The 13,984-nt window shown below is 38.1% G+C and overlaps 3 protein-coding genes, 2 non-coding genes and 1 pseudogene across 5 annotated transcripts; 2 read left to right on the top strand and 4 right to left on the bottom strand.

Annotated features, from left to right (window-relative positions):
• Positions 1-25: 25 nt before the first annotated feature.
• Positions 26-966, bottom strand: LOC147299790 (putative serine/threonine-protein kinase WNK11 pseudogene; annotated as a pseudogene).
• A 5,060-nt stretch (positions 967-6,026) lies between these two features.
• Positions 6,027-6,747, top strand: LOC147299791 (glutathione S-transferase T2-like). The gene is made up of 2 exons (XM_086232333.1): positions 6,027-6,308; positions 6,409-6,747. The coding sequence occupies exons 1-2, from the start codon at positions 6,027-6,029 to the stop codon at positions 6,745-6,747; spliced, it is 621 nt and encodes a 206-aa protein (XP_086088459.1).
• A 952-nt stretch (positions 6,748-7,699) lies between these two features.
• LOC147299792 (uncharacterized) lies at positions 7,700-8,736 on the top strand. The gene is made up of 2 exons (XM_086232342.1): positions 7,700-8,104; positions 8,524-8,736. Exons 1-2 carry the CDS (start codon positions 7,700-7,702, stop codon positions 8,734-8,736), a joined length of 618 nt encoding a protein of 205 aa, XP_086088468.1.
• Positions 8,737-9,585: 849 nt separating this feature from the next.
• LOC147299793 (small nucleolar RNA SNORD96 family) lies at positions 9,586-9,678 on the bottom strand. The gene has a single exon (XR_015120122.1). It is a non-coding gene; the product is annotated as a small nucleolar RNA SNORD96 family (small nucleolar RNA).
• Positions 9,679-9,718: 40 nt separating this feature from the next.
• LOC147299794 (small nucleolar RNA SNORD96 family) lies at positions 9,719-9,811 on the bottom strand. The gene has a single exon (XR_015120121.1). It is a non-coding gene; the product is annotated as a small nucleolar RNA SNORD96 family (small nucleolar RNA).
• A 2,014-nt stretch (positions 9,812-11,825) lies between these two features.
• On the bottom strand, positions 11,826-13,891 carry LOC147299795 (pumilio homolog 18-like). The gene is made up of 5 exons (XM_086232354.1): positions 13,621-13,891; positions 12,828-13,425; positions 12,555-12,717; positions 12,289-12,452; positions 11,826-12,198 (listed from the first exon to the last, which is right to left on the bottom strand). The coding sequence occupies exons 1-5, from the start codon at positions 13,889-13,891 to the stop codon at positions 11,826-11,828; spliced, it is 1,569 nt and encodes a 522-aa protein (XP_086088480.1).
• Positions 13,892-13,984: the final 93 nt, after the last annotated feature.

Raw genomic sequence — 13,984 nt, forward strand, 5'->3', positions numbered from 1 at the left:
ATGTAGCGATCATGATATAGCCAGAGCAAATTAATTAAACATGGATCATACATCATCTAATCTGACATCAAATTCTATATAATCTTCTCCTTCGTCATCTTCAAGTCCCCCAAAGAATGGATCCTCAAGAAGCTGAGAAGCAGACGGTCTCTGTGGCTCAGGAGCAAGGCACTTCTCTATGAACCCCTTCACCTCAGGAACATCCTTAAGCTTATCCAAAGCCCGGGGCTTCACTCTAGCACACACCTTCTTGTATATTTTCACCACACTGTCACACTCGCTGTAGGGTATTTCGTTTGTCACCAACTCCAGCACACACATACCAAACGAGTAAATATCCACCTTCTCTGTGTAACTCTCATCATACAACTCCGGTGCCATGAACTCCGGAGTTCCGAGTATCGAATGCGCCTTATGGCTCTCCCCCACCACAGCTGCCAACCCCAAATCACCTATTTTGACCTGTCCAGTGTTGCCATTGATGAACACGTTGCTACAGTTGAGGTCTCTATGAATGATGCATGGTTGGTATGAATGAAGGTACTCCAAGCCCCTCAGTATTTGCCTGCACCACTTCTTCAAGGCTACCATGGACACATGACGACGTTTCTTTCTGTAGTTTCTTAGATTCCCGGACCAGCAAACCTCGGTGATGAAGTTAAGGGTGTCGTGGTCTTTGTCAGTCCATGAGGCAAAGGCCGCAATGATGTTTTTGTTGCTTAAAGACTTGAGCAACTCAACTTCCGAGTATAACCTATTTATCATGGCCTTGTCATCGATAAATTTTCTTAGGAAGACTTGGTTCCATGCCACTTCTTTACCCTCTTCTTGATCAAAAGCTCGGTATACTTTCTTCACAGCACCGGCTCCGAGCAGTTCCCCGTACCTTCCGTACCGGCCTGTCGGATCCACCTCCACAAACGGCTCGGCGTCCTTGTCAGACAGATCGGGGCTCACGTACGGCATGTTCGATCTTTCTTTTCTTTTTTTACGTATAACCCAAAATCTTGAATTTTAAAGATTCTCAAATGAGAAAGAATTGACAATGGAAAAAACCAATGGGGATATGAAGCTGTTGGGTTGAAAACAGAAGAACCAAAGAAAACGAGACGACAGCTAGAGGAGGATCAAATAAAAACAGAGGAAGAACAAATGACTAAGAAGTACGCAGTGCGAGCTTCCTTGAGATACAATCTATGGCATACCATATATAGTAGCTTCCTTGAGACTAACCTGTGTAAGCGGATGAACTGGTGAAGGATACGAAGCAAGATTTTGTGGGATTTATATAGAAAACTAGATTTGGGTGTCCTACTGGAACAAAGATTTTCGTTTTATTTCTCCTTTTTGAGTTAATAGAGTTATTACCTAGCTAGTAACTCCTTGTACTACTAAAAGATGATACTGCTTTGGAGTTTAACGCGTTTTTATTGGTTTTTTTTTTGGTAACTATAACGATTTCCCATATTAGAATGGAAACTATGAATAATCAATAATGATAATAATAAAAATAAAATAGTGGGTCATGTCACGTGAGACATATCTGGGCTAGTGGGCTTGCTGACTTTGGCCCAAATTGTATAAAACGGCAATGGGGTTCTCAGTCCAACAACGTACTGATAATTAAAATGAATCATTTTCACCGAAAAGGCACCACCATGATCCCTGACCAAAGAAGAGGAAAGGCAACCATTGAATTGCATGCATCGTTTGGCGAACAGACACGTAGCATTCCCCACAGTTTCATCATCACTCAGTTTTATTATACCAAACACATTTAGACACACATAGTGGGCCGGAGACATTATTTGAAGAAGAGATGAATCAGTTCCAAATGATGCCGCGGTGTTGCTGGCAATTATGATTTTCATGCATAGAGCCGCGCGCTAAGTCGATCAGCACTCAGCAGCCTCAGTCTTCATTGTAATATTCAACGATCAATTATATCTGATTGTTGTCATGTATTGCACATAATATTGCTCTTCAATTTTGGAGAGTAATGTTATTTTCAGACATTAATTTGAAGTGATGTTCCTTTTTAATTTACATTTGTCTCCTTCATTTATAGTATTGCATGTTTACTTGGAACGAGCTTTAACTTCCTATAAAAATTAACACTTTGTTTGCTCATGGGCGAGTTGCATGCACATGCAATTAATGTTATTTTGCACTTAATTATAGAATGATCACACTCAAGGATGGTTATGCATGCTATACGAGAGACTCCCTTGTATATGGAATTTGATTAGATTAATCCATTGCAGTACATTTATACCAAATCAAACCTCGAACTCATTGTTTGTCTTGCAGTTTTTCTTGTAGTTGCAGCCTTTCAGGCTCGCACTTATCCAATAATTTGACATGACATTTTGTATAATTTTCTTGTACACGTGCCATATTAGCTTTTGTGCGTGAATTCTCATTATGTGAATGTATGTAGTTTATCAGATAAAAAGAGAATGTAACTTCACATATCATATCCCAACATAATTGAATGGACTCCTTTTTTTTTTTTTTTTTTTTTTTTTTTGTGTGGAATGATGTACTTTTTTTAGATAGCATCGCTACTTAGTACATGGGATAATCAAGTTGGGCATGAAACCCAAACTTGAAAATCAGAAAAATACATAAGCTGATAAGCACATGCTTGGCTAGAAGATGCACTACCCTACTTACCAGTACAATATACATGCCTACAGATAATAGATTGAAAAACAGAAAATAGGGTATGGGCCTCAGCCACTAGATCCCCATTCAAAAGCCCAGCTTGCACCATACGCTTGTAAAGTTAGGATGGACTCATATGTTGAGAGTAATGTGGAGCAATGTCCCACATCGGAAAACTAAGGCTTAGCATATGTGCTTATAAGTCTTGGGCCTCTCCACCCATTGCCAATTGGTTTTGGGTTGGATGCTCTAATTCTATCATGGTATCAGAGCCAGGTTATCCGCGTGTAAGGCCAAACGGTCACACGTGCTCCCACGTCACCCAATATAATTTGTTCACGTGTAAGGCTCAAAATATCGCCACACGTGCGGGGGCGTGTTGAGAGTAATGTGGAGCAATGTCCCACATCGGAAAACTAAGGCTTAGCATATGTGCTTATAAGTCTTGGGCCTCTCCACCCATTGCCAATTGGTTTTGGGTTGGATGCTCTAATTCTATCATCATAGACTCATTTGAAAATAGTTATATAATGACAAAATTATAAAAAAAAAAAAAAAAAAAAAAATTTGGATTCCTTGGTTCCCAAGGTAAGAAAGTTTCTTTAATTATGCCTAAATGATTGTTGAATTATTGCCTTTGAATAAATAAAATAAAACGGATTGATATTGGTATAATCCAACTTAATTATTATTATCGGAGATCAATTTTGTACCTAACAGATCAATCCTATTTTGGATATACACAGTTTTTTATTTTTTTGCAAGCTGGATATACAAAGTTTGAGATTTCATTAAGTTGATTCGAATAAAACTTACCTATCCATGGTGATACCACCTGTGTGGTATCACCAGGGAGAGAGAAAGAGAGAAAAGGAGAGAGAAAGGTGGAGGGAGAGAAAGAGAGAGAGAGAGAGAAGAGGATGGGGATACCACCTATCCCCGGTGCAGGTAAGTCCTCCTCAGTTGATTCATAGTAAATTTTTACCACTTTGTCAATTTACTTCACCAAAGGAAGCGTAGGCATGATGTTCCATAGAAGAATTAATTTTAATTTTGTTAGTTAGCTTGAGTCCTATTGGACATCGAACTAATTGAATACCCAGAAATTACCCAACCTTCAGCTTTATCCAATCGTTAGGATCCAAAGCCAATACAGCATGGATATTCACAAATAGAATTGTGACATATATCCTGAAAATTTTCAAAAATTATATTTGGTGTTTTTAAAAATATTCAAAAAAAAAAAAAAAGTAAGATTATTCTTACCAACCATAGGATTAGTCGCAATGAAGTCCATCAAGTACGTGTGTTTATTGTTGGTGAATATGCTTTCCATTTCTCTCATCCACTAATTATTTTTATAATTTATGGGGTTAAACTAATTGTCTACATCCAATGTAATCCTCACAAAGAAAAAATGGGAAAAAACATACAGATAAATCCCTCTTCATCGTCATTATCTTCGCCATTGTCATTGTCATCATCTATAAAATTGGTATTGAAGAATAATATACCAGTATGAATTTCATTGATCTGATCTTACATCTTTATACAAAGTTTTCCCTATAATCAAGTAATCGATCCTACATTACTAGTATACAACAAAGGTAAGAAATAAACTTCCCTTTTCTAATTCCTAAAATACAGTAGTTGACCCAATTACTTTCCAATACTCTAGTACGTACAAGTTTCCTCTACCTATTTTTGTATTTTTTGATAATGGGAAACCACAAATAGAGGAGCCTATGACCTCAAATAAGGCTGATTGAGGAGCCTTTGACTTCCAAAACGTATAACACGTTAATTGTGAATTTTCTTGACACCTTATGTATTGAGTTTGACACCCTTAAATAAGTGGAGAATACAAACCAAATAGAGAAAAAGAGGGAATAGATTTATCTGCCCACTACAACCTACATGGAGCAAAAATAGGAGTCTTGAGTCAAATTACAACTGACCCACGTTAACTCCCACTAACTTGACTCCTTATCTTAACAAGTCTCATTATCCTAACAAATTAACATAAAGACTTATTCAAATACCAAAAAATTAATAAAATAGATTGCACTGAAAGACTTATTCAAGTAGGAGAGTGAATGTCATGAACTTCCAACTTGCATATCATGGTCAAGAAGGCATCTTTACCTAAAGGCTTAGTGAACAGATCAGCCAATTGTTGTGAAGAGGGAACATACTTAGCGACAACTATACCATCTTGTATTTTCTCTCAAATAAAGTGGCAATCCATCTCAATGTGTCGGGTTCTCTCATGGAAAACTAGATTGGCAAAGATATGTAGAGCGACTTTGTTGTCACAATGAAGCACACCAACTTCTGGATGTGGAAGTTGAAGATCGTGCAAAAGATTAGACAACCAAGTAAGCTCACAACATGTACTTGTCATTGTTCGATATTCTGTTTTAGCGGAAGATAATGAAAATGTTTTTTGTCTCTTAGTTGTTTAAGAGACCAAAGAATTTCCAAGAAAAACATAATACCCAATAGTGGATCTTCGGGTCATTGGACAACTCTGTAATGTCCCAAAAAAAAAAAGATAATTAAATAAAATAATAATAATAATAATAAATAGATAAATAAACTTATATTTATTGGCTTTAAAATTGGGCTAAATTTCTAAGTTTGGGCTTTAGCCAATTGTCTACAAGATAAAAACCCAACTTTAAAAAAAAAATAATGAAAGAAGTGATAACACCAACATCCATCAACCTTCTTGATTTAGAACACCTAAGCTTAGGCCTTCTACAGTGGGGGCTATATTTGATCCCCAATCCTATTTTTTGGGGATAATTTGGGTATAACCCATTTACCATGGGCCGGAATCTTAACCCTAAATTTTTTTAATCCCCAAAACCTATTCCTAGTTTTGGGTATAAGCTATACCCAAAACCAAAACTCATGGCTGGCCCACCAAAAATAAAAAACCAATTTCTCTCTCATTCACATGCATGCGGGACCCATGACTGACATGAAGGAAACAGCTCCTGCAGCTCCACAATCCTAGCTCGCTGCTTCCAAGACAAGCCCCCTACAGCTCCATAGTGCAACGGCTCCCTGCCATTCAATTTGGACGGTGGGGATCTGTGTGCCGTTGAAGATCAACGGCCCAAAATGACTAAATGTCATTTTTGAAAAAAAAATAATAATAATAAATATAGAAAAATCTCAAAAAAAATGTCAAAAAAATTAGAAAAATTTCAGAAATTTTTTAAAAAATTCCCTCTAATTTTATATCGGCTAATACACCAAAAATTCTATATAAACCTAATTTTTCTTATTTTTTTTTCTTCACATCTTTCTCTCTTTTACACCACGTTTTTATCAAATTTAATGAATTCACTATGGTTAGAGGTCTTGGTTGGACCAAAGATGAAGATATTGCTCTAGTTCAAGCTTGGCTAGAGAAGTCTCCAAATTCGGAACTCGGTGCACAACAAAAAAATGATGTATTCTGGGCCGAAGTTTATATTGTTTTTCAGCGTAATTTGGGCACACCAACGGGCAAAACAATGGGCGCAATTAGATCACGATGGAAAGACATTGCCGCCTTTTGCAACAAATTTTATGCCTCGTTTTTGGATGCCGAAAGGAGACGTCAAAGCGGTGCAAATTCAAACGATGTTGTAAGTTATTTTTTTATGAATGTATATATTTAATTGAATGTTGTATGTTTATTCTATTGTAAATACTTGATAATTTATTCATGTGTCATAATTTTTGTAGTTTGCGGACACACTTGAGATATATAAAGACAAGAACAATGGAAAAACGTTTAGCATGCTCCACGTTTGGAAAGATTTAAAAGAATGTGTCAAGTACTCAGCTGCAAATTCAACTGTGCGGGTCAGAGATCAGGACGCACCGACCGATTACAGACCGAATGATGAAGATGAAACTTGTCTTGATACAGATGATGACCCACCATCATGGCAACCAGTAGGCTCGTCACGCCCAAGGCCAATAGGAAGAAATAAAGCAAAGCGAGCCAAGGCAGCTGATCCCCACCAAATTCATATGTTGGAGGCAATTGACGAATATAATGATAGGTCATGTGTAGCTTAGGAAATGAGACATGAAAGAGAAAGGGCGAAACAAGAAAGAGAAGTGGCAAGAGACATAACATGGGAAGCAAGAGCAAGGGCGAAGGAAGCAAGAGAAATGGCGAGGGAAGCAAGAGAACATATGAAGCTTGAGAGGGCGATAGAGTGGGAGGAAGGTCAGATTATGGACAAAGACTTGACAAACATGAATGACAGGTCATGTGTAGCTTAGGAAATGAGACATGAAAGAGAAAGGGCGAAACAAGAAAGAGAAGTGGCAAGAGACATAACATGGGAAGCAAGAGCAAGGGCGAAGGAAGCAAGAGAAATGGCGAGGGAAGCAAGAGAACATATGAAGCTTGAGAGGGCGATAGAGTGGGAGGAAGGTCAGATTATGGACAAAGACTTGACAAACATGAATGACATGCAAAGAGAGTATTGGAGATCAAAGCAAGCTGAAATAATTGTAAGAAGACGTGCACGTGCTACCTCGAGTTCAGCCAAATACTACCCGGATATGACCGACCTCAACCAGTCATACCCAGGATACCCTCCAAATAATTAGTGGATTTGAATTATGTTTTTATTATGTCTGAGATTTGAATTATGTTTTTATTATGCTTGAGAGTTAAATTATGTTTAGGATTTGAATCATTATGTTTAGGATTTAATAAAGTGACTATTACCGTACACTATATGAAGTGACTATTCACGCACCATGCATGATATGACTATTCACGTACACTGCATGAAGTGACTATTCACGCACACTGCATGATATGACTATTCACGTACCCTGCATGAAGTGACTATTCACGTACCCTGCATGATATGACTATTCACATACCCTGCATGAAATGATAGGTCACGTACCCTATTATTATGAACTCTGTATAAATTGTGATAACTTCGTCCATTGAAATTCACATAGTTTTTATCTATTCAGGATAATTTATCATCCGATCAAAACTTCGATGAATCCTTTCAACTACGCATCGTCTTCGTCGTCATCTTTGAGTCCTCCTGAGATCGAGTATGACGATTCCGATACTAGTTATGGGAGGGTAGATGAAGGCAGAAGGCTGATGGGGTGTGTAATTATGTCCATGGGACAATCATTCGACGCCCCACGTCCACGTCACGGTGGTACATGTTCTTGTCGACGTTACACACGTCGGGATAGAAAAGGAGCTCACGGGAGGCTGATACAGAATTACTTTATCCCTGCACCGATAGAAGACAAAGTGACGTTTTGGAGACGCTTCTGTATGCATCAACCCTTATTCAACAAGATTCTAAACGATGTGTGCCTCCATGATAATTGGTTCCAATCCAGGCCAGATGCCCTCGATAGACTTGGTTGCACACCCCATCAGAAGGTGATTGCAGTATTGAGAGTGATGGCGTATGGCCAACCCCTCGATGGGTTGCAGAGCTACTAACCATTAGCCAAGGCACCATAAAGGATGCACTATAAAAGTTCTGTCGAGCCATCACTCATGTCTATAAGGAAGAGTATCTCCGCAGACCTAACTTGGAGGATATGAGAAGGCTCATGCGAAATAGGCGCCAGAGAGGATTTCCAGGAATGATTGGAAGCTTAGACTGCATGCACTAGTGTGGCAAAATTGCCCCATGGTTGAGCAAGCTCACTATCGTGGGTACTATCATATACCTACCGTTATTTTGGAAGCAGTTGCCTCATACGACACGTGGATTTGGCATGCAAACTTCGGATTCCGGGTTCTAACAATGACATTACCGTGTTGGATTACTCACACCCCTTTTTTATTGGGAGATATCTGGAAGAGCCCACAGGGTGAAATACAGTGTCAATGATGTGGAATTCAAAATCTCATACTATCTTGCTGACGGGATCTACCCCAAGTGGGTGACTCTAATTTCATCAATACGCAATCCAGTTTTGGAAACTCATAGGTTGTTTGCAAGGAAACAAGAGGGCTTTCGTAAGAATGTGGAGAAGGCATTTGAGATTTTAAAAGCCCAATGACAGATTATCAAACGACCTGCTCGTTATTGGGATATGGATGATATGAGTTAAATCATGAAAGCGTGCATAATATTGCACAATATGATTGTCGATGATGAGCGACAACAAGATGATCCAGCCTGGCAAGAGTTTAACGTGAAGAGGCGATTAAAAGAGCAGAATCAGAGTATGACAGCATGGAACCAAGCATACAAGGTGGGCCTCCATCATCTTTACCTGAAGAGAATGTTCGTCGCAATTTGATTAGGAATAGGCGTGTGAATGAACACTTGAGGGGCCAATGTTGTTTAGATCATGTGTTTGTGGTTTAGTTTACGTGTTTGTATTGTAAAATGAAATAAATTGTATTGTGTTTAAAGTGATGGTTCGCCGTCCATAACCAATAACCAAGGGCTGTACTCCCCACAAAACAAATGAGAAAACCAAACAGGTTCTAAACAATCTTGCAATAATTAGTTGATTCTCTTCCACCTTAAATGTAAACGATGAAGAAATACTAGTTATACAAGGAATACATTTACAACCAGAAATTGCATTAAATTACAAGGGAATCAAAGTCCTTCCTAACAAGTAAAATTGGGGTACATTCAGAAGCAGAGCCCTGAAAAACATGACCAAAACTAAGCACATCTTATGCAAGAGACGTCACTATTCCAGACAGGCACAAACTCAACAGCTGAGTAGTCCTTTAGCTTTAAAAGATCCAGAAAGGGAGCTCCAAGGCACATGACAGTCAATAAGGCTCAGCATTGTAGAGGCAGGGTAATCTTCCAAGCGACAGTGACCAACTGAAAGAACAAATTAATAGCAAATATACTCATATGAAACAGGAGAAGATAAAACACAATAAAACCTCAGAATTGCAGAATTTGTCAACAAGGCTCAAAAAGCCATTCAGTCCCGAAAGATGGTGTGTTTGATAACTGATTTCCTCATTGGTACAAATCACAAACAGCATTAACATATAAAAGTGCATAGAGCAATGCCTCAGAATTGCAGAATGTGTCAGCAAGGCTTAAAAGCCATTCAGTCCCGAAAGATGGTGTTCTTTGATAACTGATTTCATCACCGGCAAAATGTTTCAAACACAAAATTTAAAAATGTGGGTACATGGCATAACCAAATGGTAATGGCAGCAACGCCGCTACAAAAAGTTATGGAACATGAGACCGCCCTCGGGAGAGGCGGACGGAGGAACAACCAAGAGGGAGCACCATCAACGTCAACCATTCATATATGATGTTAACTTTGGAATATGCAGGCATTATTAGCTTGCCCGCTATAGTATAAAGTAAGGGACTTCGTAACAAACCCCCCATCATAAAATAGACACAAAATCATAACAAAATAAGCACAATTCATTGTTAGAAGAAGACACACAAAAAAAAGAAATGTTTGTCTCATGGCTAATCCCAGATTGTAATGGCAGCAACGCTGCTACACAAGATGATGGAATATGAGACCACCCGTCGACGGAGGAACTCCCAAAAGAGAGTACCATCAACGTCAATAGGAATTTATATGTGACGTTAACTTTGGAATATGCAAGCATAATTAGCTTGCCCCATTAAGTTAGGGACTTCGTAATAAATCCCTCGTCAAAATAATCATAACAAAGAACACATTATTCAACGATTAAACAGCAAGAAACACACTAAAATTCATCAGAAACGAATCTAAGACCATCCACAACAACTCACAAAAGGGTCTACCTGCAAAAATTCACTTCACAAAAGATTTAGGTAAAAATTATTTGATGATACATTGATACAAAATATTAATGAGAAAAACCTTCAAAAGAAAAATGGATTCTACTAATTTTTTTAGAGAAATATCAATGAAAAGCAAGACTTTGAGATAGACAACAAAGAATAGCCGCAATATGTACAATTACATGAATATATGAATTTGCACAAATCAAACAAAAGTAATTGTTTGGTAAATAATAATCACAACCTTAAACTGTGACCTAGCACAACTTATCCAACAAGAAAATAAAGCCCAAAGGGTATCCGAATTCGCAAAGCATATTAGCATATTAGCATATCATTCGTGAAATCACAGACCAAAAAACCTCCATCAAACAACAAACAAAGCAACGGAGAGTGACGGATTGTAGAGAAAACGAAAACCCCTAAAGTTGAATGAGATCGGCATTAGGGCCGATTTGGCTGATAAACCCTAAAACCCAGAAGTTGACATAAGGCTGTGTACAATGGGGAGAGTATTTATAATGTGAGCGCTTCAGATCTGTACCGTCGGATGTGTATCGTGTGGCTGGCAATGAGTCATAGTTATAATAGGCCGCCGACATAGAAAATTAGGGTTTTACGTTATTGCTGTTAGTCTGAGAATTGATAACGGGTTTTGGCACTTAGGCCCAGGACGTGCTCATCTTTGAGATTAGCCCAAATGAATAATAGCCAAGCCTGGTTACGTTGATAAAGCCCAAGAGGAAGCAGCTCAAGTGGTTTTGTAGTTGTTCTTGCCTTCTAATCTTGTGTACAGTGTTACTCTTGCATACATGTATACAAAATTCACATTTTCAACTCAATTTGTTCAAATGCGCTAGAATTCATATTTTCCTTGATTGATTGAAGGTTTGAAATTGATTAAAGGCACAACAATAATAAGCGATCAACAGGGTGATTCTTGTGCTTTGTTTGGTTATACTTGTGTCTAGTGTGTATTATAATATATACTTGTATCATTGTAGTGTACAACAAGAAGTAAAAAAAAAACATTAGATTATTCCTTTTACACACAGAACAAGAAACAATTTCACCTTGATGAACTCATTACAGAAGCAACCATAGCCGCATTTGAATCCTACCAGACACATACGATACAGTACAGACTACAGACAGGTAGACACAAGCTGACTCTGAGTCTGAGAGAGTATCCTAGCTACAATTTGTACCAAAAGATTCAAGTCTACGAGGAATTAACAGAAACAGTAAGACAAAAAGGCCTCCTCTTGAGACTTGTTCAAGAGACAACAAACAAAATATAGAACATCAACATCAACAAATCAACAACACGAATAGACATCATTCTTTGAGCTCACTCTGAGATCAAAATCACACTTATCAGTCTAGTGGGATTCCATTGTCAATCAAATTCAGCACCTTCTTTCCAAATCCAAACTGGATAGCATTCCGGTTTTCTTCGATCCTTGCTAAAAGGACTTGATGAAGGGGGCTATTTGCGCGCTTTGTGGCTTTCAATGCTGTTTGTATCACGTAGTTTCCAAACTGATCGCGTGCAATTTGATGGAGTTTGTCATGCCTTAGAAGAGCACCTACTACGTAATCCGCCGCAGAAGAGTTTAAGCATTTCTCTACAACATGACTGCCACCTTTCTGTGAGGAGAGCTGTATATAAAGATTTCTCAGCTCATAGCATATCTTTGCAGTGAAGACAGGGTTATGGAGTCCAAGGATGTGTTGGATAACAAAGTTCCTGAATAAACATTATTGGTTGATTAACTATACAATTCAATAGCAACCCTAGCAAAGTAAAGAATCAATAAGATGGAAGAGAGATTTGTACCCTGAAGGATCCTGAGAAAGGAATTTTGATTTGCTTGAGATTTGATCCAGAATTTGATCTCTGTACGGAGGTTTACTGTAGGTGATGAACTCATTCAAGGTTATACATCCCTTTTCATTCTGGGCCAGAGTGATGCAAAGCCTTACAGCTTCTTCATATATTTTCTGAAATCAAATCAAGACAATGAACGCTTTCAGCAAAAGGGTGCTTAAAAAGAACAAGAAGCTGAGTATATATGTATCAAAAAGAGAGACATACAGTTATACCTTATTTTTCTCAGTTTCAAGGAGGCTTAAGCACTTAAATATAACAAAGGATCCTATTCGATTGGTCATTAATTCTTCAAGTACACTGGATAGAGCTGATGTCACCATGTAAATCAAGGGTGATTTCTCAAGCACCTTGATGAGCCTCTGAAGCGATTTTGAGCTGCACAAACAAGTTAAAGCCATGATCAGTCCACCAGAACTATAATCATAAAACACAGATATACTATTTTCTTGAGAACAAATTAATGATGGGGATGAAGGATTAGATACCCATATTTGGTGATTGATGTGTTGATAAGTGATTCAGTATTCAAACTTAGCTTTGCTACAATGAGTTGCAACTGAATGTAATTGCATAATTCAATTAGCTTTCCAAAAAGATGGTTCCCATATGAGTCACTCATCACCTCGAACATGGATTCATAAACCCCTTTAAATATCATATTTGTAACGGATGGATCCTTATAAATCAACAAGCTACGTAATAAGCACTCTGAGCCGAGTTGAGTCCTAGCGAGTCGACCAATTTCACGGCTTCGCTGCAGTTCAAATGTCTGGTGGTCACCATGACATACATCATTGTCAAAGCTTGATTGATTTCCCACTGAACTTTGGTACCAATAATTATTTGCATCATAAATTCCAATCCCTTCAGTGTCTTGAGATTGACAACCAGCAGAAGAATTTTGGGTCGCAATAAAATTGTATAATTCAGAGTTTCCACCGTAAGAATTGCACAAAGATGAAGATGGTCCTCCAAGACCAAATTTTGCTTTTATAGTTTCTAATTCTGTCAAGTTCCCAATAAGGTTCCTTTGTTGACGGTCATTGTCACACCTATTCAGAGTGCTTGAACCAAGAAAGTGTCCTACAAATCAAGAATTAATGTAAATCACAACAATAAACTCAAAACCCATAAATAATTAAACAGACATAAACAGAGGTAATGGCTTTACATACATATGTGCAAGTGTACACAGAAAATCATACATGAATTTGCACATATATTCATAACCATGACAAACCCAAAAAGCCTTTATATTGAAATTGAAGATTGAATTACCTTCACTGTTCAAACCATGAGCTCTCCAGAGACTTTGTGAATACAATGGGATCCCACTTTCATATTTTGGATTAAAATCAACATCTGCTTGTTTAGTTTCGGTTGGAGTAGCATTCGAAGAAGAACCCGGAGAAGAAATATCCAGAGAAACAGCAGCTTTAGCACTCTCAGCCTTGTTCATCTTTACCCGGAATTTACCAAAATAAAGGCAAAGTTGGTCTTTTTCTTGAAGAGTTTCAGAAGGAGTAGTGCCACCTCCTGAATCCGCCATTACAGAACAAGAATCAAAACAAGAACAAAGAATTACAATGACGAAACTAAAGAGCTCTCAAATATAGATAAAGATTTCTCCTTTGAGTCTCTC

Source organism: Dryas octopetala, chromosome 1 (genome assembly GCF_963921425.1).
Source record: "Dryas octopetala chromosome 1, drDryOcto1.1, whole genome shotgun sequence".
In the NCBI taxonomy this organism is placed as follows: domain Eukaryota; kingdom Viridiplantae; phylum Streptophyta; class Magnoliopsida; order Rosales; family Rosaceae; genus Dryas; species Dryas octopetala.